Source organism: Symphalangus syndactylus, chromosome 15 (assembly GCF_028878055.3).
Source record: "Symphalangus syndactylus isolate Jambi chromosome 15, NHGRI_mSymSyn1-v2.1_pri, whole genome shotgun sequence".
Lineage (NCBI taxonomy): Eukaryota > Metazoa > Chordata > Mammalia > Primates > Hylobatidae > Symphalangus > Symphalangus syndactylus.
In genome coordinates, this window is record NC_072437.2 from 23,105,100 (window position 1) to 23,128,608 (window position 23,509).

At 37.2% G+C, this 23,509-nt stretch overlaps 1 protein-coding gene across 1 annotated transcript in view; it reads right to left on the reverse strand.

Moving 5' to 3' along the window:
• LOC129463712 (UDP-glucose:glycoprotein glucosyltransferase 2-like) overlaps positions 1-23,509 on the reverse strand; it is a 199,882-nt gene that overhangs the window by 119,936 nt on the left and 56,437 nt on the right. The window contains 2 exon segments of the mRNA XM_063618499.1: positions 15,008-15,158; positions 17,511-17,602. Of these exon segments, the coding sequence (XP_063474569.1) occupies positions 15,008-15,158; positions 17,511-17,602 (243 nt within the window).

Below are 23,509 nucleotides of genomic sequence, written 5' to 3' on the forward strand. Positions count from 1 at the left end.
CAAGTAGAAAATTCCACACCTGATACCTTTGTTTTCTGATGGCTCAAGTACACAAACTTGGTTTCATACACACAATTTAAAAAAATATTGTCTAAAATTACCTTCAGGCTATGGGCATAAGGTATACATGAAACATAAATAACTTTCATGTTTAGACTTGGGTCCCTTTTCCAAGATATCTCATTATGTATGTAAACCAAAAATAAAATTCTATGCCCCACAACAATCTGAATGGACTCCTCCTTTTGGCAAGGGCATTCCAAAGTTAACCTGAAAAACTAGCTCAGGCCATGACGGGAAGGGGGAGTCAGATAGGCCTCATTATTCCCTCCTTCCTTTTGGAATTCAGACACAACTGACCAGCATTAACATTAAAGCAGATCTTAAGACTGATAGAACAGATGCTTTAAGTCTGATTAGAAACATTTACCATCTATTCTTTCTGAAGCTGCCACCTGAAGGCTTCATCTGCATGATAAAACCTTGGTCTCCACTACCCTTATCTTAAAACAGACATTCCTTTCTATTGATTCCAGATAACAACTCAGCCAACTGCCAACTAGAAAATCTTTGAATCTGCCTATAACCTGGAAGGCAACTGCTTCCAGTTTTCCTGCTTTGCCAGATGTACCAAACCAATGTACATCTTACATGTATCAAATGATGTCTTATGTCTCCCTAAAATGTATAAAACCAAGTTGTGGTTTGATCACCTAGGGCAAATGTTCTCAGGATCTCCTAAGGGCTGTGTCACAGGCCACTGGTCACTCATATTTGGCTCCAAATGAATCTCTTCAAATATTTTACAGAATTTGATACTTCATCAACACATATATGCAAATATTCCAAAATCCAAAAAATTGAAATCTGAAACCCTTCTGGTCCCAAGCATTTTGGATAAGGGACACTCAACTTGTAATGTGTAACAGTTGTCTATGCCTGATGTCTTACAAGAAAGTAGAGGGCATAAAGAACAAATCACTGAATTACTTAAGAAATGTGAACTACTTTGGTTTGTTTACGCAGTGTAGCACTGATCCTTCAAGTAGGACAAACTGCTATCATAATAACCATGATTGCTATTTGTAGATTCAACAAAATGTTTTAAAAAGTCAAAATACTATGTTTCTATTTTTAATTATGAACCTTTAAACAGGATGAATTACAGGAATAGATCTCAGGCGGCCTAAAGTCTGTGTCCACCAGGCTATGGTACAGCTGCAAATCATTTTTTACAAGTTACTTGTACCTGGTAAATAGGTAGATTAGTTTCCAGAAATGTTGCAATAGGCCAAAAAGGCAAAAAATGAAACAAAACAGAAACCTAGTGAGAATGGGAAATGCAAGCTTAAGAATCTAGATAGGATCGTTATGCAAATCAGGTGGTACCTGGGTGTAGGCTGTTGCTACTCATACGGTTCTTTTCTGTTAGTTGCAAAACAGTAATACTTCTGAGTATACAAAATGAATAAAGGTGTTCCCTCTCTGCAGGACAAATTATAAAAGGATGTAACCCTTCCTCTTATCAGGCAGGGCACACATGGGACATGGCCAGGAGAAATGTGCTCAGAGTTTAGCCCCACACTCTTTCCCTCAACCAGGTACACAGGGGCAGTAGAGGGGTTGGTCAGAGGGTCAAGCCTCCCTAAGCTTTCAGTTTTCAAAGTGCTCAAGCAGGGCTGCTGCATATTATTGTTCATTTTTTGTGCACACTTCTTCATTTTAAGATAAAGTCTATAAAGTGACATTTCTTTTGAACTTTAGGAAATGTTTAAACAGATGCAGTAAATGTAACTAAGTAATATGATGTCACAGTTACGAGCATGAGTTCAAATAACCTTTTAGTGTCTCAGTTTCTTCATCTGTATAATGGGGATGCTATCAATACCTTTCTAATAGGGTTGCTGTGCAAATAAAATGAGATAATTCATTTTAAATGCTGAACATAGTATCTGGCACTCAGTGCTCAATAAATTTAAGCCACTGTTGTTAGTAAAAGGCAATCACAAAACAGAGCAGGAAATAAAATTTAACGACAAGCAAAAACAATCTTGATAAAGAAGTATAAAGTTGGAGAACACATACCTCTTGATTTCAAAACTGACTATAAAGCTACAGTAATCAAAACAATGCGGTACTAGAATAAGGACAGACATACAGATCAATGGAATAGACTAGACAGCCCAGAAATAAATCTGCATTTATGATCAATTGATATCTGACAAAGGTGCCAAGCAAAGGTAACCAAAAAAAGGTGGAATTCATAAAAATTAAAATGTTGTTGTACATCAAAGGACACTACTAACAGAGTCAAAAGGCAACCTGCAGAATGGGAAGAAATATTTGCAAATCATGTATCTGATAAGGAGTTAATATCCAGAATATATAAAGGACTCCTACAACTCAACAAGAAACAAAGATCCCAATTTAAAATGGGCAAAGGACTTGAATAGATATTCCTCCAGAGAAGATATACAAATGGCCAACAGGTATTATGAATCAATGCTCAACATCACTAGTTATTAAGGAAATGTAATGAGAACCACAATGAGATACCAGTTCACACCCATTAGGATGGCAATTACCACAAAGCAAAACATGCCAAAACCACAAAATAACAAGAATTGGTGAGGATGTGGAGAAATGGGAACACTTGTGAACTGACAGTGGGAATGACGAATGATGCAACAGCTGTGAAAAAGTTTAGCAGTTTGTCAAAAAAGTTAGACACAGAAATACCATATGATTCAGCAATTCTACTTCTAGGTATATACCCTGAGAACTGAAAGCAGAGTTTCATACAGGTACTTGTACATCAAAGTTCACAGCACAGCATTATTCACAATAGCCAAAAGTTAGCAGCAGTGTAAATGTCCAACAGATGAATGGATAAACAAACTGTGGTATATACATTCAATGAAATATTATTCAGTCTTAAAGAGGAACAAAATTCTGATACATGCTACAACATGGCTGAACCCTGAAAACATTATGTTATATGAAATTAGCCAGACACAAAAGAACTAATATTGTATAATTCCACTTATATGAAATATCAATAGGCAAATTAATAAAGATAGAAAGTAGATAGAGCTTACCAGAGTCTTCAGGAAGAAGGGTATGGGGATTTATTGTTTAATGTGAACAGAGCTTCGTTTGGGATAATGAAAAAGTTCTGAAAATAAATAGTGGTGATGGTTGTACAACACTGTGAATGTACTTAATGCCACTGAATGGTTAAAAGAGCAAATTTTATGCCATGTATATCTTACCTGAATAAAAACTACTCTGTGACAATCTCCTGGGACCACAACCTTTACGGACGGTGTGCTCCAAAACCAGCTATACTGCTTATGGACTGGAATTCCTGGGGTTTGGGGCCTGTGGTAGTCTTGACTAATTAACAGTCTTATCAGTGCTTATGAAGAGATAGTCTGCTGAATGCAGCAGGGTGGCAGAGAAGGAGGTACACCATCTGAGACTGATACCTGAAAGCTTGCCAGAATCTGAGAGACAATTCAGGGAAATGGGGCTCTGCAGAGTGTGGGGACAATGGGAGCAGCATAAGGGCTTAAAAGTCCAACTGCTCCTTCACACACAGAGTGACTGTCATTCACTGCCAACCTTAGAAGAAAGCTAGGATATTATTTTACAAAGAGAATTGGAAGGTTTCTTTATAGGTCTGTTTACTATGTCTAGAATAGCCTTGACAATTACTGCCCTAATTTTCTGTGTGACTCTCTCTCAGCATTCTTTTCTACAAAAGCTAAAAAGCACAAATTCTTAAATATCAGATACAAGTATTAAGATTACTTACAAGGTCATTCGTTTTTCTGACATAACATTTTAAGAAAAGACATCTGCTATTGAGATTAAAGACAAAGTAAAAGTAAAATCTAGCCAATGAAAGAATACGGTCTAAAGAGTGGTAGAAAACAGTAACAAACATCCATAACAAGTCACTTTGTGTTCTAGAAAACACAAATGATAACTAATTAGTAATTTGTTATTCATCCTGAATCTGAAGTTTCTGATGTTCAGGGAAAGTGGCGTTTCTTTGGAGCTGCTATAGTCCTTTGGCTCTGAAAAGGCAGATAAATTTTTTTTTTTTTTTTTTTTTTTTTTTAAGACAGAGTCTCGCTCTGTCGCCCAGCCCGGAGTGCAGTGGCGCAATCTCGGCTCACTGCAAGCTCCACCTCCCGGGTTCATGCCATTCTTCTGCCTCAGCCTCCTGAGTAGCTGGGACTACAGGCGCCCACCATCACGCCCAGCTAATTTTTTGTATTTTTAGTAGAGAGGAGGTTTCACCGTGTTAGCCAGGATGGTCTCGAGCTCCTGACCTCGTGATCCACCCGCCTCAGCCTCCCAAAGTGCTGGGATTACAGGCATGAGCCACTGCATCTGGCCGAAGGCAGATAAGTTTATGAGCAGGAAGCTTTTTCAGGTAAGACAAAATTAACTATAATAACTGAGATACTTCAGAGGGAATCACTTACATTTTTATATAAAACAATTAGCAAAAATTTCAGAGAGGATTTTTCCCCTTAAAAGCTTTTTGTTTTGTTTTTTTTTTGTTTAAAGAAGGGGCTTCAAGATGGCTGAATAGATGTATCTGCTACTTGCCTCTTCCATGGAGAGGAACCAATATAGTAAGTAGATAATCACACTTCGAATAGGTCGTCTAAGGGAGAACACTGGAATTCACCAGAGAAGTGACAGGAAAAACCGAAAGCAAGAAAGGAGAGGGAAATAAGGCAGACTGCTAGGCTGGGATTGGCTGGAAGCCTAGACAGGTTCCCTAATGCAAGAAAGTGTAAGTGAGAGACCCTGAGCAGTCCACATTTCCACTATGGACTCCTACTATCCAAACCATGGAAAAGACCCTTGATCCTTATGGGCTCTGAGACTAACTGAGGGAGCTACCTGGAGATTGCACAATGCCACCGATCCAGAGAGGGAGCTCGTGCCCAGTCCCACAAACCCGAGTCCTAAGCCACTGCAGTATGGGATCATTTTGAGAGCCCAGCTCCCCTAGACTGTGTCCTGCCCTGGGGCCTAACAGCCCCTGCATCTCCATATCTCTGGGGTCCCACTGACATTCCCTGCTAGGGCCAAGGCAGAAGCCACTGGCAGTCACACTGCCTCCCCAGAAGAGGGACAATCACACATTTCCATGCACCTGAGGACAAATTCCATTTGCTGCAAACTGTGTGTGTGTGTTTTGGGGTGGGGGGGCATAGGATGAGCAAAGCATGCCCCAGCCACCTGCCTCCAACTGCTCCTATTGAAAGTGACTTCACCCTCCCCAGTGGCAGAACAGCAGCACAGCTGCTGCTGCCTCTACCTGAGCATTGCACCTGTGGCTGGTGGATCATCCCACTCCCCTGCTGCCCACCAACCATAGCCAGAGCCTGAATGTACCAACATGGGGCCTAAGAACCATCTTGCCTGGTTCTATCACCCCCAGTACCTGAGCATGCTGTCCAGGGACCTGGGGATCACCCAGTTCAATCCATTACCATTGGCATCTGAGCACACCTCCCAGTGTCATGCCCACCCAACCTGCCACTACCATCACCTCAGGGCCTGGGCAATGGCTGACCCAGCCCATCACAGCTACTGCCAACACCGGCATGGACCCTTAGGTCCTACAGAATTGTCCCACCACTGCTACTGCCATTGCCCATGCCACAACCACTGCTCCAGGTACTCAAGAACCTACCTACCACTGTCATTCCCAGCACCCAAGCAAGTCCTCTAGAGGCCCAAGAATCAACCTCCCTGCACCTGCTAACACTGATGCCAGTGTACACCACCCTGGGGGCCAAGGCTCAACCCACCATTGCCACCTATAGGGCCCTAAGTCTGGCCCAACTGGTGGCCCACATTTCAGCACAACTTCATCAAAGCCTCCACTAGCAACTGTGCTATAAGCCACCTAGAAAACAGAGACACCACTGACACTGTTTACAGATGAAGAAATCATACAGAGATTACCCTACTGCACACATTGAGAATCAATGCCAAAAAGTGTCCTATGCAACCAACACCACAGATAAATGGTCAGGAAAAAGTCTTCCCCTAACAATGGAAATTTAAAAAAATGGAATAAGTAACTGTTACCCCAGATGCACAGATGTCAACATAAGGACACAGGAACATAAACAAGCAACCTCCAAAGGAACACAATAATTCTCCAGCAACAGATCCCAATCTAAAAGACATTTATGAAATCCCAGAAAAACAATTCAAAATATTGAAATTAAGCTCAGTGAGCTATAAGAGAATACTTTAAAACAATCCAAAAATATCAGAAAAACAATTCAGGAAATAAGTGAGAAATTTGCCAGAATCAAATAGAAAATTCATTGAATGAAATGTAAAATGTATTGAAAAGCTTCAACAGTGGACTAGATCAAGTAGAATCAAGAATCTCAGAATTTTAAGACAAGACTTTTGAAATATCCCAGTCAAATAAAAATACACACAAAAAAGAATAAGCAAGGCCTACGTGACATATGAGACACCATAAAGTGACCAAATATTTGAATTTTGCTGTCCCAGAAGATTTTTAAAAAGTATTAGAAAACCTATTTAATGAAATAACAGACAAAGACTTCCCAAGTCTAATGAGATTTAGACATCCAGACACAGGAGGCACACAGATTCCCAAATAGATACAATTCCAAAAGGTTTTGCCCATGGCAGATTACAGTCAAACTGTCAAAAGTTAAAAAGAAAGAGAGATTTCTATAAACAGCAAGTGAAAAGCATCTAGTGGGGACACTCATCAGATATAACAGCAGATTTCTCCACAGAAACCTTACAGGCCAGGAGAAAATGGCATGATATATTTAAAGTCCTGTAAGAAAATGCCTGCCAGTTGAGGATACTACACCCAGCAAAGTTATCCTTCATAAATGAAGGAGAAATAAAGTCTTTCCCAGACAAGCACAAGCTGAGGGAATTCCTCACCACTAGACCAGCCCTGCAAGAAACGCTTAAGGGAATCCTATACCCAGAAGTGAAAGAATGGTATCTACCATCGTGAAACATAAATACCACTGGTAGAACAAACCAATGAAGTCAGAGAAAAGATTCAAATGTTACCAATACAGAAAACCAACAAGACACAATTGTTAAAGAGAGAAAGAGAGAGAGAGAGAGAGAGAACACACAAAATAAACAGAAATCAACTAATAAAATGACAGAAATAAGTCCTCACATATCAATAATAACCTTGAACGTAAATGAATTAAACTTTACACTTAGAAGATACAGACTTGCTGAATGGATTAAAAAACATGACCCATCCACACACTGCCTAAAAGAAAGTCATCTCACTTGTAAAGAGATATATAAACTGAAAGTAAAGGAATAGAAAAAGATATTCCATGCAAATGGAAACCAAAAGCAAGCAGGAATAGCTACACTTCTTTTTTTTTTTTTTTTTTTTTTTTTGAGACAGAGTCTCGCTGTCACCCAGGCTGGAGTGCAGTGGCGCGATCTCGGCTCACTGCAGGCTCCGCCCCCCCGGGGTTCACGCTATTCTCCTGCCTCAGCCTCTCTGAGTAGCTGGGATTACAGGCGCCCGCCACCTCGCCCGGCTAATTTTTTGTATTTTTAGTAGAGACGGGGTTTCACCGTGTTAGCCAGGATGGTCTCGATCTCCTGACCTCGTGATCCGCCCGCCTCGGCCTCCCAAAGTGCTGGGATTACAGGCTTGAGCCACCGCGCCCGGCCTAGGAATAGCTACACTTCTATCAGATAAAACTTTAGGTCAAAAACAGTTAAAAGGACAAAGATGGTCATTATATAATGATAAAGGGATAAATTCTTCAAGAAGGTAAAACACTCCTAAACGTATATGCAACCAACACTGGAGTACCTACACATACAAAGCAAACATTATTACAGCTAAAGAGAGAGAGAGAGAGACTCCAATACAATAATAGCTGGAACCTTCAACACCCTACTCTCAGCATTACCTAGATGGAACATTGAAAAGAACACTGGATTTAAAATGTACATTTGGTGAAATGGACTTTAGAAATTTACCCAATATTTCATCCAATAGCTACAAAATACACATTCTTCTTACCAGCAGATGGAATATTCTCCAGGATACACCATATGTTAGGACACAAAAACAAGTCTCAATAAATTTTTAGAAATTGAAATCATATCAAGTATTTTCTCAGACCACAATGGAATAAAACTACAAATCAATAACAAGAGAAACTTTGGAAGCAATACAAACACATTGAAATTAAACAACATGCTCCTGAATAACTACTGGGTCAAGGAAGAAATGAAGGAGGAAATAAAAAATGTCTTGAAACACATGAAAATGTAAACACAACATACTAAAACCTGTGGCATACAGCAAAAGCAGTGCTAAAGAACTTTGTAGCAGTAAGCTCTTATATCAAAAAGGAGAAAGATTCAAATAAACAATTTAATGATGCATCTCAAGGCACTGGAAAAGCAAGAACAAACCCCAAATTAGCAGAAAAAATAAATAAGATCAGAGCAGAACTAAATGAAATTGATACTAAAGAAAAAATACAAAGGATCGACAAAATGAAAAGTTTGTTTTATGAAAAGATAAACCACTTGATAGACTAACCATGACAGAGAAGACCTCCAAAAAAGTCAGAAATGAAGAAGCACACTGATATCATATAAACATAAAAGATCATCAGAGACTATTATAGAAAACTATACACTAACAAATTGTGAGACCTTGGAGGAAATGCATAAATTCCCGGACACATACAACACACCAAGACTGAATTAAGAAGAAATAGAAAACCTGAACAAACCAATAATGAGTAATAAGATTCAATCAGTAATAAAGTCTCCTAACAAAGAAGAGTCCAAGACTAGATGGCTTTACTGCCTAATTCTACCAAACTTTCAAAAAAGAACACGAATTCTCCTCAAATTATTCCCAAAAAAATGAAGAGGAGAGAATTCTCCCTAACTCACATTCTATGAAACCAGCATTACCCTGATACCAAAACCAGACGAGGACACAACAATAAAGGAAAACCACAGCCAATATTCCTGATTCTATTAGTCTGTTTTCATGCTGCTGATAAAGACATACCCGAGACTGGGTAATTTACACAGGAAAAAGGGTTCAAAGGACTTACAGTTCCACATGACTGGGGAGGCCTCACAATCATGGCGGGAGGCATGGGGGAGCAAGTCACATCTTATATGGATGGCAGCAAGCAAAAAAGAGCTTGCTCAGGGAAATTCTCCCTTACAGAACCATCAGATCTCATAAGACTTAGTCACTATCATGAGAACAGCAGGGAAAGACCTGCCCCCATGATTCAATTACCTCCCACTGGGTCCTTCCCACAACACATGGGAATTCAAGATGAAATTTGGATGGGGACACAGCCAAACCATATCACTGATGAACACAGACGCACAAATTCTCAAAATACTAGCAAGCCAAATCCAAAAGCATATCAAAAAGATAATACACCATGATCAAGTGGGATTTACCCCAGAGATGCGAGGATGGTTTAACATACACAAATCAACAAATGTGATACATCACATCAAAAGAAGGAAAACAACATATCCTCTTAATAGATGCAGAAAAAGAATTTGATTAAATTCAACATTCATTCATGATTAAAAGTTCTAAACAAACTAGGCACCAAAGGAATATACCTTAGCATAATATAAATGACAGAAATGACAAACACACAGCTAACATCATACGCACTGTGGAAAAGCTGAAATGTTCTAAGAACTGCAACAAGACAAGATGCCCACTTTCACCACTCCTATTCAATGTGGTACTGGAAGTCCTAACCAGAGCAATCGGGCAAGAGAAACAAATAAACACATCCAAACTGGAAAAGAGGAAGTTAAACTGTCCCTCTTTGCACACAACATGATTGTATATCTAGAAAAACCAAGGACTCCACCAGAAAATTTTCAGAACTGATAAATTCAATAAAGTTGCAGGATATAAAATCAGCACACAAAAATCAGTAGTGTTTCTATCCATCAATAATGAAACAGCCAAAAAGAAATCAAAAGAGTAATCTCATTTACAATAGCTGCAAAAAATACTTAGGAATTAATTTAACCAAGGAGGTAAAAGATCTGTACAAGAAAAACTACAAAACACTGATTGAAAGAAATTGAAAAAGACACAAACAAATGGAAAAACATCCCATGCTCATGGTTCAGATAAATATTAAAATGATGATACTGTCCAAAGCAATCTATAGATTCAATGCAATCTCTATTAAGATATTGTCATTTTTCACAGAGATAGAAAAAAAATACTAAAATTCATATAGAACCAAACAAGAACCTGAATATCCAAAGCCAAAACTGGATGCATCACACCACCTGATCTGAAAATATAGTTACAGTAACCAAAACAGCATGGTACTGATATAAAGACAGACACACAGACCAGTGGAAGAGAATAGAGAATCCAGAAATACATTCATGTATTTATAGCCAAGTGATTTTTGATAAAGGTGCCAAGAACATACATTTGGGAAAGGACACCCTCTTGAATACATGGTACTGGGAAAATCTGATATCCATATGCAGAATAATGAAGCTAGACCACCGTCACTTACCACGTACAGAAATCAACTCAAGATGGATAAAGACTTAAACATACCCCAAAGTATAAAACTACCAGAAGAAAACATAAGGCAAACACTTTTGGACACTGGTCTAGTAGGTAAAGATGTTATGGCTAAGACCTCAAAAACATAGACAACAGAAGTAAAAATAGACAAATGGGAAAAATCTTCTGCACAGCAAAGGAAAAAAAATCAACAGAGTGAAGAGCAAGTCTGTTCAATGGGAGAAAATATTTGCAAACGATTCCTACAGGGACTAATATCAAGAATATACAAGGAAGTTGAACAACTCAACAATAAACAATCTGATTTTTAAAGGGGAAAAGATCTGAATTTCTCATAAGAAATTATACAAATGGCAAACAAGTATATAAATAATGTGCAACATCACTAATTATTAGATAAATGTAAATAAAAGTGACATGGAATATCATTTTACCCCAGTTAGAATGGCTATCACTAAAAAGATAAAAGAATAGCAGATGTTGGTGAGGATGTGGAAAAAGGAAACTCTTATAGACAGCTGCTGGGAATGTAAACTAGTATAACCACAACGGAAAACACTATGGAGATTTCTCAAAAATCTAAAAACTGAACTACTCTCCAATCCAGCAATCCCATTATGAGGTATTTATTGAAAGGACAAGAAATCAACATCTCAAACAGATACCTGCACTTGCATGTTTATTATAGCACTATTCACAATAGCAAACATATATAATCAACATAAGTGTCTATCAACAGATGAATGGATAAAGAATATGTGGTATACATTCACAATGGGGTATTATTTGGCCACAGAAAAGAATGGAATGTCATTTGCAGCAACATGGATGAAACTGGAGGTCACTGTGTTAAGTGAAATAAGTCAGACACAGAAAGACCAATATACCGTGTTCTCACTCTTAAGTGGGAAATAAAAATGTTGACCTCATGGAGTTAGAGTAGAATGATAGATACCAGAGGCTGGGAAGGGCATGCTGGTGGGAGGGGTTGATGGAGAGGTTAGTCAATAGGTACAAACAAAAAAAAAGTTATCTATACAGTTAGATAGAAGGTATAAATTCTACTATTCAATAGCAAAGTAGGGTGACTATAGTTAGCAGCAATATATTACATAATTCAAAGTAGCTAGAAAAAAGGACTTGAAATGTTCCCAACACATAGAAAGGATAAATACTGCTAGTGACGGATACCCCAAATACACTGATTTGATCATTACACATTTCACATACATAAGAAAATATCACATGAATCTCATAAATATGTAAAATATTGTGTATCAATTAAAAAAACAAAAAACTATTTTCTTATCATCATGTAAATAATACATACCCATGGTTAAAAGTTTGGAATTCACAGAACATGATGAAAAAAATTAAAACTACCCATTAAACCACATCACCCATTAATGCCTTAAATTTTGATATATTTCCTTCTGATCTTCTGCCCATATTTTTACATGACATAATTCTATATTTTTTACTTAACAGAATCATTATCTTAAGTCATATTTATAAACATAATTTTCATGTCAATAATACTCGATTGTGTGAATGTAAAATTTATAACACTTCTCTGTTAGGTAACTAGTTTCTATTTTGTTTGTTTTCAAAATATGTAGTGATAATCATATCTTCGGGCATAAAGCTTTTTTTCCATTTCCCACTATTTTTTTATGATAGTTTCCAGGAGTGAAATTACTAGATAAACTATGTATCATTATAAGGGCACCACAGGCATAATTTTTTTTTTTTTTTTTTTTTTTTGAGATGGAGTCTCACTCTGTTGCTCAGGCTGGAGTGAAGTAGAGCGATCTTGGCTCACTGCAACCTCCACCTCTCAGGTTCAAGCGATTTTTCTGCCTCAGCCTCCCAAGTAGCTGGGACTACAGGCACGTGCCACCAAACCCGGCTAATTTTTGTATTTTTAGTAGAAACGGGGTTTCACCATGCTGGCCAGGATGGTCTCAATCTCCTGACCTCGTGATCCACCTGCCTTGGCCTCCCAAAACTGCCGGGATTATAGGCATGAGACACTGTGCTTGGCCAGGCATAACTTTTTAAAAGGATATGCTGATTTACACGTCCTCAGTTAAATTCTAGTTTTTAATAGGTACTGAGATATTATTTCATAGTGGTTATTATTAGGGTATTTACATTTTTATGTTATTGTGAATAAATCATTATCTTCCAAATATATTTTGAAAGAAAAGCTTTTGATCTTTATCATGTCACTTCAAACCCATTTTATTAAAAGCCTTTTATTATAGCTTTCTTTGAGGAGTTTCAGTTATACAATCTTGTCACACAACATTTTTATTTTCTCATTTCTAATAGTTACTCCTTTTATAATAATATTAAATCATAATTATATTGATCATGTTGTAATTGTAATGCTTCCAGAGTTTCATCATTAAAAATGATGTTTTTTGTTGTTTCAGATAGTTACTTATTCATTTAGGGAATATTTATATTTATCGATACCTACTAAAACCAAGGACATAATGGTAAGAGAAAAAATGAAACAAATTTCTACCTTCAAGAACTTTATATATACTCTAATAAAAAACAGATATAAAAGCATCACAGGATAAATGTAAAACTATAACTGTGCTAAGTATACAAAGGGATTAATAGTTCTGACATATAATGTATGTATATGTGCTGATATAATTTGGATAATTGTCTGCACCCAAATCTGACGTTGAATTGTAATCTCCAATGCCGGAGGTAGGGCCTGGTAGGACGTGTTGGGTCATGGGGGCAGATCCCTCATGTCTTGGTGTTGTCTTTGTGATGTGAGTTCTAGCAAGACCCGGTTGTTTAAATGTATGGCACCTACCCTCCAACACTCTCTCACTCCTGTTCCTGCCATATGAGATACCTGCTCCCTCTCTGCCCCCTGCTGTGAATTAAAGCTTCCTGAAGCCTCCCCAGAAGCCAAACAGATATTGGCACCATGCTTCCTATAAACCCTGCAGAACTGTAAGTCAATTAAACTTCTTTTCTTTATGAATTACCCAGTCTCAGGTATTTCTTTATTGCAATGTAAGCATGGCCTAATACATTTGCTACACCCATACATGTATACATGTATGAAGAATCACATTATACACATATACATGTGTGTATGAAAGGGTTAACTCAACAGGCGTGGGTTGCTCACACCTTGGATATTCCCAAGAAGGGTCTGTTTACGTGACTGTCTCTTGACTGGGTCCTGATAATTAAGCTCTTGGAATGTTCTGATTGATAAAAGAGTGTTCTGCACAGTTAGAACCCTGAGCCATGCTGCAGCAGTTCCAGCAGTTTGTCTAGAGAGTTTAAACAATCTGGGTTGTAATAAACATCTGCTTTTCCTCAGTCTGGAGCTTCAGCCACTGATGGCAGGTGCAGAGAGCCACTGTATGTCTACAGGATGGATCGTCTCTCACAATCTTGAACTCAGGCTCAAGTAAGTGAGCTTCCCTGGTAGGGAGCACCTTGCACATATTGTCACATATCACATTAAGCCTACAACTCCACTACGAGGGAACTCTTAGAAGCTTATACCTGGTTTACTCTGGACTTCACCCCTGCTGATTTTTTCACATCATTTTGCTCTACTAAGCCATAACCATGAACAACTTCTGGGTCTTGCAAGTCCTTCTAGCAAATCACTGGATTAGAGGGTGGTCTCTGGGGATTCTCTAACACAATGTGTAGATTTAAAAAATCATCTGGATTGTTAAGGAAAGTTTCTCTCAGAAAGGGCTATTTCAACCTAAGTTTGAAAAAGGAATAGGAGTTAACTGGATAAAGAAAAGGTGCTTTCTAAGCATGAGATAAAGGATAGTGGTGAAAAGAACGTTTCACAGTCTAAGAAATGAAAGGTGAGAGCAGCCGTCTGCAGTCTCATAGGCCATACTGAAGACCACTTCTCTGCTTAAGCAAGAAAGGATGATAAGATGAAATTCTTCTCAAAAAATCACTTGGGCTGTAATACACACACCAGAACCTTTGGAGGCCACTGCAAATTGTTTAGGCAGGATTTTCATCATGTTAAGGTAGCACTTTTATACATCTAAGATTTTAACTACGTATTTGGTGTCTTGTTGTTATTGTTCATGTGGTTATTCTGTTGTTACCTCTGAAGGTGGAAAGGACACTGAATGAGAGTGAGCAGGTATTCCTGTGACAAAACAGAGACTATGAAGAAGGAGAACGAAGCTGCAAGTGGGAGAGAAGATGGGTCTATAGTTTTACTTTCTCTTTTCACTGAGAACTTTTCCAAAATGCTGACATTTATCATCAGGCCTGTCGATACTTTGTTTTATGTTAAGCCTTAAGTATACTACAGGTTTTAGAACAAGGAATAGCATAAGCACTTACCATTATAGAAGAATGTCGAATATCTAATACATAAGTATATTCCCAAATGTGTGAATTTAATTTAAAAAATTTGCTCATATGTTCCCCATTGATCCCAAGATTGCGAAGGCCATTCATCATTTTTCCTTCTAATTTCAGCATATCCAAAATACTATATATTCAAAGAAAAAAAAGTTTTATTTTGATTTTCCAAATTAAAAACAAATCTTTTAAAGTTTGATGGACTTCTTAAAGCATTAGAAATGAGATTTTTTGGTATCTTCATTAATAGCAGGAAAAATATATTAAACTCATTAAGAAACAAGGCAAATAGTTCTAATTAGTTATCCAGAGTAAACTTACGTAATTTTTTTAGTGGTAGTAAAAGCTTATTATTATATAAAAGATAAAACAACAAAGACTATTGTATTCTTTATCAAAGTAATGAGGATATGATCAGCCCTGAGAAAGCCAAAAATGAGAAAAAAAATATTAGGTCACTCTTTTGACAAACCTACTACAAAAATAATGTAAGATTGAACAAGACATAAAGTATAAAATTCTAATACAGAGGAAGCTCCATTAAATCATGAAGTTCACACGTGTTTGAATACAAATTTAAATTTTTTGTTACATATAATTTGATAGTTCTTAAACATAATAGAAAGTATTACTGTAAACAACCAACAATAACCCCATCGACAACAAATTGGGGAATCTAAATGTTTAAACTACTCTTCAAGTCTGTGGCTGGGGCGACTATTCAGAGGCAAAAATATAAACGGGACTCTTTAATGGGCTAGAACAGAATGTTTTAATGTAGATATATAAGAACCTGCTTATGTACTTCATCAGTCCTACTTGCCTTTCTCCCCAAAGTCACATGTTCCTACTGTCTCAGCCTCCCTGGGGGTGAGATGTAGGCCTTTATAGAACCAATGCTGATCTAATCCTAACCCATGGAGGCTCTGGCTCCTCCCACTACTCTCAGGATCAGAGCAAGAAGGGCTGGGCCATGTATGGGGCATGTTATTCGTTCTCCACAACCCAGTAAAGCAACGACTGACAGGAGACAGGAAGGGAGCACAAAATAAATCCTTATTCCTGTTCTTTCCCCACATGGACAATTCCAAAGTATTGGTTGCATAAAACCTCTCTCTATATAATGTCTCTGTAATATGACATTTTACTTCCATTTCCTTATTTTCTTCCATTCATCTTCCTCTTTGCATTAATTTTATTCCACATCCTCTGATCTTTTTCTGAGAACTTTTTTGATTATGCTATCCTCAAAAATGTCAGATGATACAACTATTCTCACATTTTGTCTCTTCTTAAGAGAATCATGGTAGCATTAACTAGTGATCAAATCAATGAGGAATAAAAATTTAGCACACATCCTGCAAATCACTAATGACCAGGTGTAGGAGCTGGGGGGTTTTATTTTTTTAATAACCTACAGCCTTCCTAAATTATATGTGAAAATATTCCTGCCATAAAAATTTCCTCATACACTACCTTAGAAAACTTTCTAAAATCTCCATACCATTTCTCTACTTCCTTTAAACCTGTTTTCACTGCTGCTGGGCACATATATAATTTTTGTTCCCCTGAAATTTACAGGCTAGCATTTAAAAACTTCTCTACTCTTTCTATGTGTATTATATATATCTATCTTAGGTTATTATTTTTACAATACTAGGTCCAAGAATTCAAGTAACTAAAGAGAAAAACCCCATTTGAGATAAAACTGTAAAAAATGTTCGGTAAAACTACTTCTCAGTCTTTCCAATATATTTTCCAACATATTTCCGAACTGATAAGAATTTAAATAAACAATTCAAATAATTTCACTTCAACAAAAGTATATTCAATTGAATTAAAACTGAATCTCTGAATTAAAGTATGCTTCCTAAGTTCATCTAATGTTCCAAATATTAATTTTAATGTAGTTTTCTGTTTCTCTATAAAAGTAACTCTTCTGTTTGGCCCACAACTTTTAATTTTGGGTGAGTGACCATTGATAAAGCAAGGACTTCCTAATTCTGTCCTGTTCAAAATTCTGAGCAAAAAAAATTTTGAAGAATTTTTTTTTTTTTTTGACAAGAAATCAGCATTCAGCATTCAAATACAAGCACTTTAAATTCCTCTTGTCAATTTCTCTCTTCTGGGGAAATACCCCACGTTGACTTCAGTTCCTATCTGGTCTCTGGTTGTTCAGTCCAGTTCCAAATAACTTCTCTGCTAAATCATCAATCTACTCTTCAATAAAAGACAGTTTAGAATGACAAAGTAATTATAGGTCTAACCCTCATCCAAATAAATATCTTGACTATTTCTCCCAGTTCTGATATTCTAAGACACTTTGGGCTTGCTCATTTTGGTAGAAGAAAGCTGTTTTGTACAATCAAAAACAGGTATTTATCTTTAAAGTGATCTTCATAATTTGACTTATACTAAATTCAAGACAATGTTTACTTTTATATAAACCATAGTTCATTTATAGCAATAATTTGATACTTACCTAAAAGGGTCATAAACATCCATATCAACACGAAGGCCATTTATAAATAGACGAGCATCGCCTGGCTGAATTTTAAATCTATCTTGAGGATCCTTGAAGTAGAGCAAAGCAATAGTTAATCAGTGATAGAACAATAGTGATCTGTATTAGGGGTCACCATATTATTTCTATAAAGAGTCAGAAAGTAAATATTTTAGGTTTGGCAGGCCATACAGTCTCTGTTGCAACTATTGATCTCTGCCTTTGTATCTTTAGATACTATGTAAACAAATGGACATGCCAATGTTTATTGTAAAAATTCAGCTTTTAGGTCAGGTGCGATACTTTGGGAGGCCGAGGTGGGTGGATCACCTGAGGTCAGGAGTTCAAGACCAGCCTGACCAAGATGGTAAAACCCCATCTCTACTAAATACAAAAAATTAGCCGGGTGTGATGGCACATGCCTGTAATCCCAGCTACTTGGGAGGCTGAGGCAGGAGAATCACTTGAATCTAGGAGGTGGAGGTTGCAGTGAGCCAAGACTGCGCCATTGCACTCCAGCCTGGGCAACAAGAGCAAAACTCCATCTCAAAAAAATAAATAAAGTAATAAAAAATAAATAAAAATTAAAATTAAGCTTTTATTTATAAAAATAGGTGGCAGACCATATTTGGCCTAAAGGTAGCAGTTTGCCCAGCCCTGATCTCAGTGATGGGGAAAATCTTAAGACAGATTAGAGACAAAATTCAATACCTGAATATTCTGATTTTATAATACATGATATTACAGTTCTAATGTTACAATAATTACTCATCTACATTTCATATAGTGTGTGTATGTGTACATATACAATTTGATAGTTGGCACATTCCTATTTCTTGAGGCAATGATATGCCAAAAGTAAAAGTTTGGCCTATGTGTAAATATTTGGAGCTCACTCTAAATTCATGAAAGTTTCCATTAAAGCTGTATTTGAATTTTCACTCTTTCATTCAGTAAACATTTCCTGAGTGCCTGCTATGTTCTAGAAACATCTCCAGGCACTACAGCAGTTGATAAAAGTAAAAAAGGGGATGTTCTTGTCACTAAAGCAAAGTAGTCAAGATCACAGTGTAAGTATCCAGTACAGTTGTCAAGATCACAGTGTGAAGATCATGCCTGGTTTAATCCTGATCTTTCTACTTACTAGCTGTTAAGATTTGGGCAAGTTCAAATCACTTTCATAATCCTCAGTTTCCTCATCTATAAAATGGGAATAATTATATCTATCTCACGTTTGCTATAGTTTAAATGTAATATACATCTATGTCTTGTCACCTATAAAGTGCTCACAAATGAAAGCTGTTATTATGAGGGTAGGCAAATAGATTTAGGAGGAAAAACAACCAGTGTATTTCAACGACATCATATGATAAGTCACATAATAGGGACTTGTGTGAACTACTCTGTAAAGGCAGAGGAAGCAACTAACTTGAAGAGATGCAAAGAAAGCTTGACAATGGTGAATTTTTCTTTATGATTATCACTCAACAGATGAGCTACACACAGAGAAGGGAGAGGAGGAACTTAACAGAAAGTATTTCTACTTGTTTTATACAGAATCCTGGCAAAAGATTAAACCCTAATATGAAAAGGTTCAGAGGTAAAATTTTTATTTGTCTTTAGCTACTTTAGATGTGCCTATCAAAGTTACTTAATTAAGAAATCTATGTTCCAACTTCAAAATCTACAGATGCCTAGTGAATTTATATTTCCTGCTGTTTTCCCCCAATTTGGCATCGAAACTTCACACACCCCGATTGAAGCTTTCTCCAGCACCTCATACATTCGTTTTAGTGGAGCTCAATTGTAAGTAGAAAGTACACCAAGCATGCAGATCCATACTAAATTGCTAAATCCCTCAAGACTGTTTGTCAGGCCCAGTGCCTTGAACAATAATGCTCAGAAAACAGGTAACAGACTGAACTCAGCGAATCTGCTTGCTGAAACACTGTCAGAGAGAAGAGGTTTGCCTATGAGAGATTCGTACTTACAAATTCTTCTCTTTCCTCTGCCCCAGAAAGTTAGCCTTAAGTCCTGAAAAACTAGTGTATATTTGAGTATGTAATTTAAGGTGGCCTTTCTGAAATGAGGAGTAAGAAATCAATTTCTAGCAACATGATAAAAGGTCCAAAAATTCTCTTACTAAAAGAGAGTATCAAAATGCTAGATTAAAATATTAATAATGAGACTGGGTGCGGTGGCTCACACCTGTAATCCCAGCACTTTGGGAGGGTGAGGCCGGTGGATCACTTGAGGTCAGGAGTATGAGACCAGCCTGTCCAACATGGTGAAACCCTGTTTCTATCAAAAATAGAAAAATTAGCTGGGTGTGGTGGTGCATGCCTGTAGTCCCAGCTACTTGGGAGGCTGAGGCAAGAGAATCGCTTCTCCCCAGGAGGTGGAGGTTGCAGTGAGCTATCGCACCACTGCACTCCATCCTGGATGATAGAGCGATACTCTGTCTCAAAAAAATAAATATGAAAAATGTCCCCTAAATGTGGCTCAGAGTTGAAGAAAGTATTCACCTAAGGACAGACAGGAAGTAGGAATATGAATATAGAGATGTAAATAAACACTAAAGACCTTGCCTGGAGGAAATTTAGAGCTTCCTAGATGACCCAAGACTTGGGTTTTTAAGGGCCAATCTCAGAAGAGCAGGAAATTTAAATTCAGGACCCGCATCCAGATATCCTTATGCACACATCCAGATATCCTTATGCACACATAAAGTGCTACACTTACGGTGAAAAGGTGAATTAGAAAACAAAATGCTCTGCAGTAACAGCATAGAAATTTGTCTATCTCACCTTGGTTCTTGGTGGAGGAAGAATAAGTCTCCCAAATGAATTCATGGCCTCTAGCTTATTTTCATATGGGTTTGGAGCTGGATTTCATACTATATTTATGGTCCAAAAAACTTAGATTTTTGTATTTAAAGTGCAATTAAACTAGTAGCCCTCTTAGTCTTGAGCAGAAATAAATGCAAATTCTAATGGAGAAATATAAGCTCATTTTTTCTTAAAGAAGAGGGAACCCATTTATTCTAATATGTCTCTTTAATAACCAATGGAGCTGAGCTATTACCTGAAGCTAAAGAAATTCCAGTTGATTCGATCTCAGAAGACTGGTTGAGATTTACAATGTTAAAATGGTTTATAAACATGTTTGTGTGTTCCTAAGGTGAAATGATACACACTCTGAAATTTAAATTTTTCTAAAAAAATTTAAATTTTCATGGGTATATGATAGTTGTACATATTTATAGAGATCTTGTGATATTTTGATAGAAGCATATAATGTGTAATGATCATATCAGGGTAGTTGGGATATCCGTCATCTCAAATATTTACCATTTTTTAATGTAGGGGACATTCCAAATCAACTCTTCCAGTTAAAGTATACAATAAATTAATGTTAACTATAATCACCCTATTATGCTAATGAATAGATCTTATTCCTGACTGCATTTTTGTACCCATTAACCAACCCCTCCTTATCTTCCCCAGCCTCCAATAACCATCGTTCTACTCTCTACCTCCATGAGATCAGTGTTTTTAGCTCTCACATATGAGTAATAACTTGCAGTATATGTCTTTCTGTGTATGGCTTATTTCACTTAACATAATGTCCTCTATTGGTGGTAAAGATGACAGGATTTCTTTTTTATCACTAAATAATATTCCATTGTGTCTATGTACCAAATTTCCTTTATCCACCCATCCATTAATGGACACCTAGATTGATTCCATATTTTAGCTATTGTGAATAGAGCTTTAATAAACATGGCAGTGCAGATATCTCTTTGATATACTAGTTTCCTTACTCTTGGGTATATATCCAGCAGTGGGATTCCTGGATCATATGGTAATTCTATTTTTCATTTTTTTTGCGAACCTCTATACTGTTTTCCATTGTGGCTTTACTAATTTACATTCCCACCAACAGTGTATAAGGGTTCCCCTTTCTCTGTATCCTTGCCAGAATCTGTTATTTTTTTTGTTTTAGAAAAAAGCCATTTTCCATACTGTCCAAAGTAATTTATGGATTCATTGCTATTCCCATCAAGCTACCATCAACTTTCTTCACAGAATTAGAAAAAACTACTTTAAATTTCATATGGAACCAGAAAAGAGCTCGTACAGCCAAGACAATCCAAAGCAAAAACAACATAGCTGGAGGCATCATGCTGACTTCAAACTATACTACAAGGCTACAGTAACTAAAACAGCATGGTACTGGTACCAAAACAGATATATAGATCAAAGGAAGAGAACAGAGGCCTCAGAAACAACACCACACATCTACAACCATCTGATCTTCGACAAACTTGACAAAAATAAGCAATGAGGAAAGGATTCCCTATTTAATAAATGGTGCTGGGAAAACTGGCTAGCCATATGCAGAAAACTGAAACTGGACCCCTTCCTTACACCTTATACAAAAATTAACTCAAGATAGATTAAAGACTTAAATGTAAAACCTAAAACCATAAAAACCCTAGAAGAAAACCTAGCAATATCATTCAGGACACAGGCATGAGCACAGACTTCATGACTACAATACCAAAAAGCAATTCCAACAAAAGCCAAAATTGACAAATGGGATCTAATCAAACTACAGAGCTTCTGCACAGCAAAAGAAACTATCATCAGAGTGAACAGCCAACCTACAGAATAGGAGAAAGTCTTTGCAATCTACCCATCTGACAAAAGTCTACTATCCAGAATCTACAAGGAACTTAAACAAATTTACAAGAAAAAACAAACAACCCCATCAGAAAGTGAGCGAAGGATATGAACAGACACTTCTCAAAAGAAGACATCTATGCAGCCAACGAACATAAGGAAAAAAGCTCATTATCACTAGAGAAATGCAAATCAAAACCACAATGAGATACCATCTCATGCCAGTTAGAATGGTGATTGTTAAAAAGTCAGGGAACAACAGATGCTGGAGAGGATGTGGAAAAATAGGAACGCTTTTACACTATTGATGGGAGTTTAAATTAATTCAACCATTGTAGAAGACAGTGTCGATTCCTCAAGAATCTAGAACGAGATATACCATTTGACCCAGCAATCCCACTAGTGGGTATATACTCAAAGGATTATAAATCATTCTACTATAAAGACAAACGCACACGTATGTTTACTGCAGCACTATTTACAACAGCAAAGACTTGGAACCAACCAAAATGCTCATCAATGATAGACTGGATAAAGAAAATGTGGCACATGTACACCATGGAATACTATGCAGCCACAGAAAAGAATGAGTTCATATCCTTTCCAGGGACATGGATGAAGCTAGAAGCCATCATTCTCAGCAAACTAACATAGGAACAGAAAGTGAAACACTGCATGTTCTCACTCATAAGTGGGAGCTGAACAATGAGAACAGATGGACACATGTGGCCTCTCAGGGGGTAGGGGGCAAGAGGAGAGAGAGCATTGGGACAAATACCTAATGCATGCAGGGCTCAAAACCTAGATAATGGGTTGACAGGGGCAGCAAACCACCATGGCACACGTATACCTATGTAACAAACCCGCATGTTCTGCATATGTATCCCAGAACTTAAAGTAAAATTAAAATTAAAAAAAGAGCAAACTTACAAAAAAGAAAAAAGCCATTTTAACAGGTGAGACACTATCTCATTGTGGTTTTGATTTGCATTTCCCTGACGATTAGTGACGGTGAGCATCACTGTTGGCCATCTCTATGCCTTCTTTTGAGAAATGTCTATTCAAATTTTTGCCTATTTTAAAATTAGATTATTCATTGTTTTGCTGTTGTTTGAGCTCCTTATATATTCTGGTTATTAATCCCTTGACTGTTGAATAATCTGAAAATACTCTGTCCCATTCTGTAGATTTTCTCTTCACTTTGTTGACTGCTTCCTTCTCTGCACAGAACATTTTTATCTTGATATGATCCCATTTGTCCAAATTGCTTTGGTGGCCTGTGCTTTTCAGTTC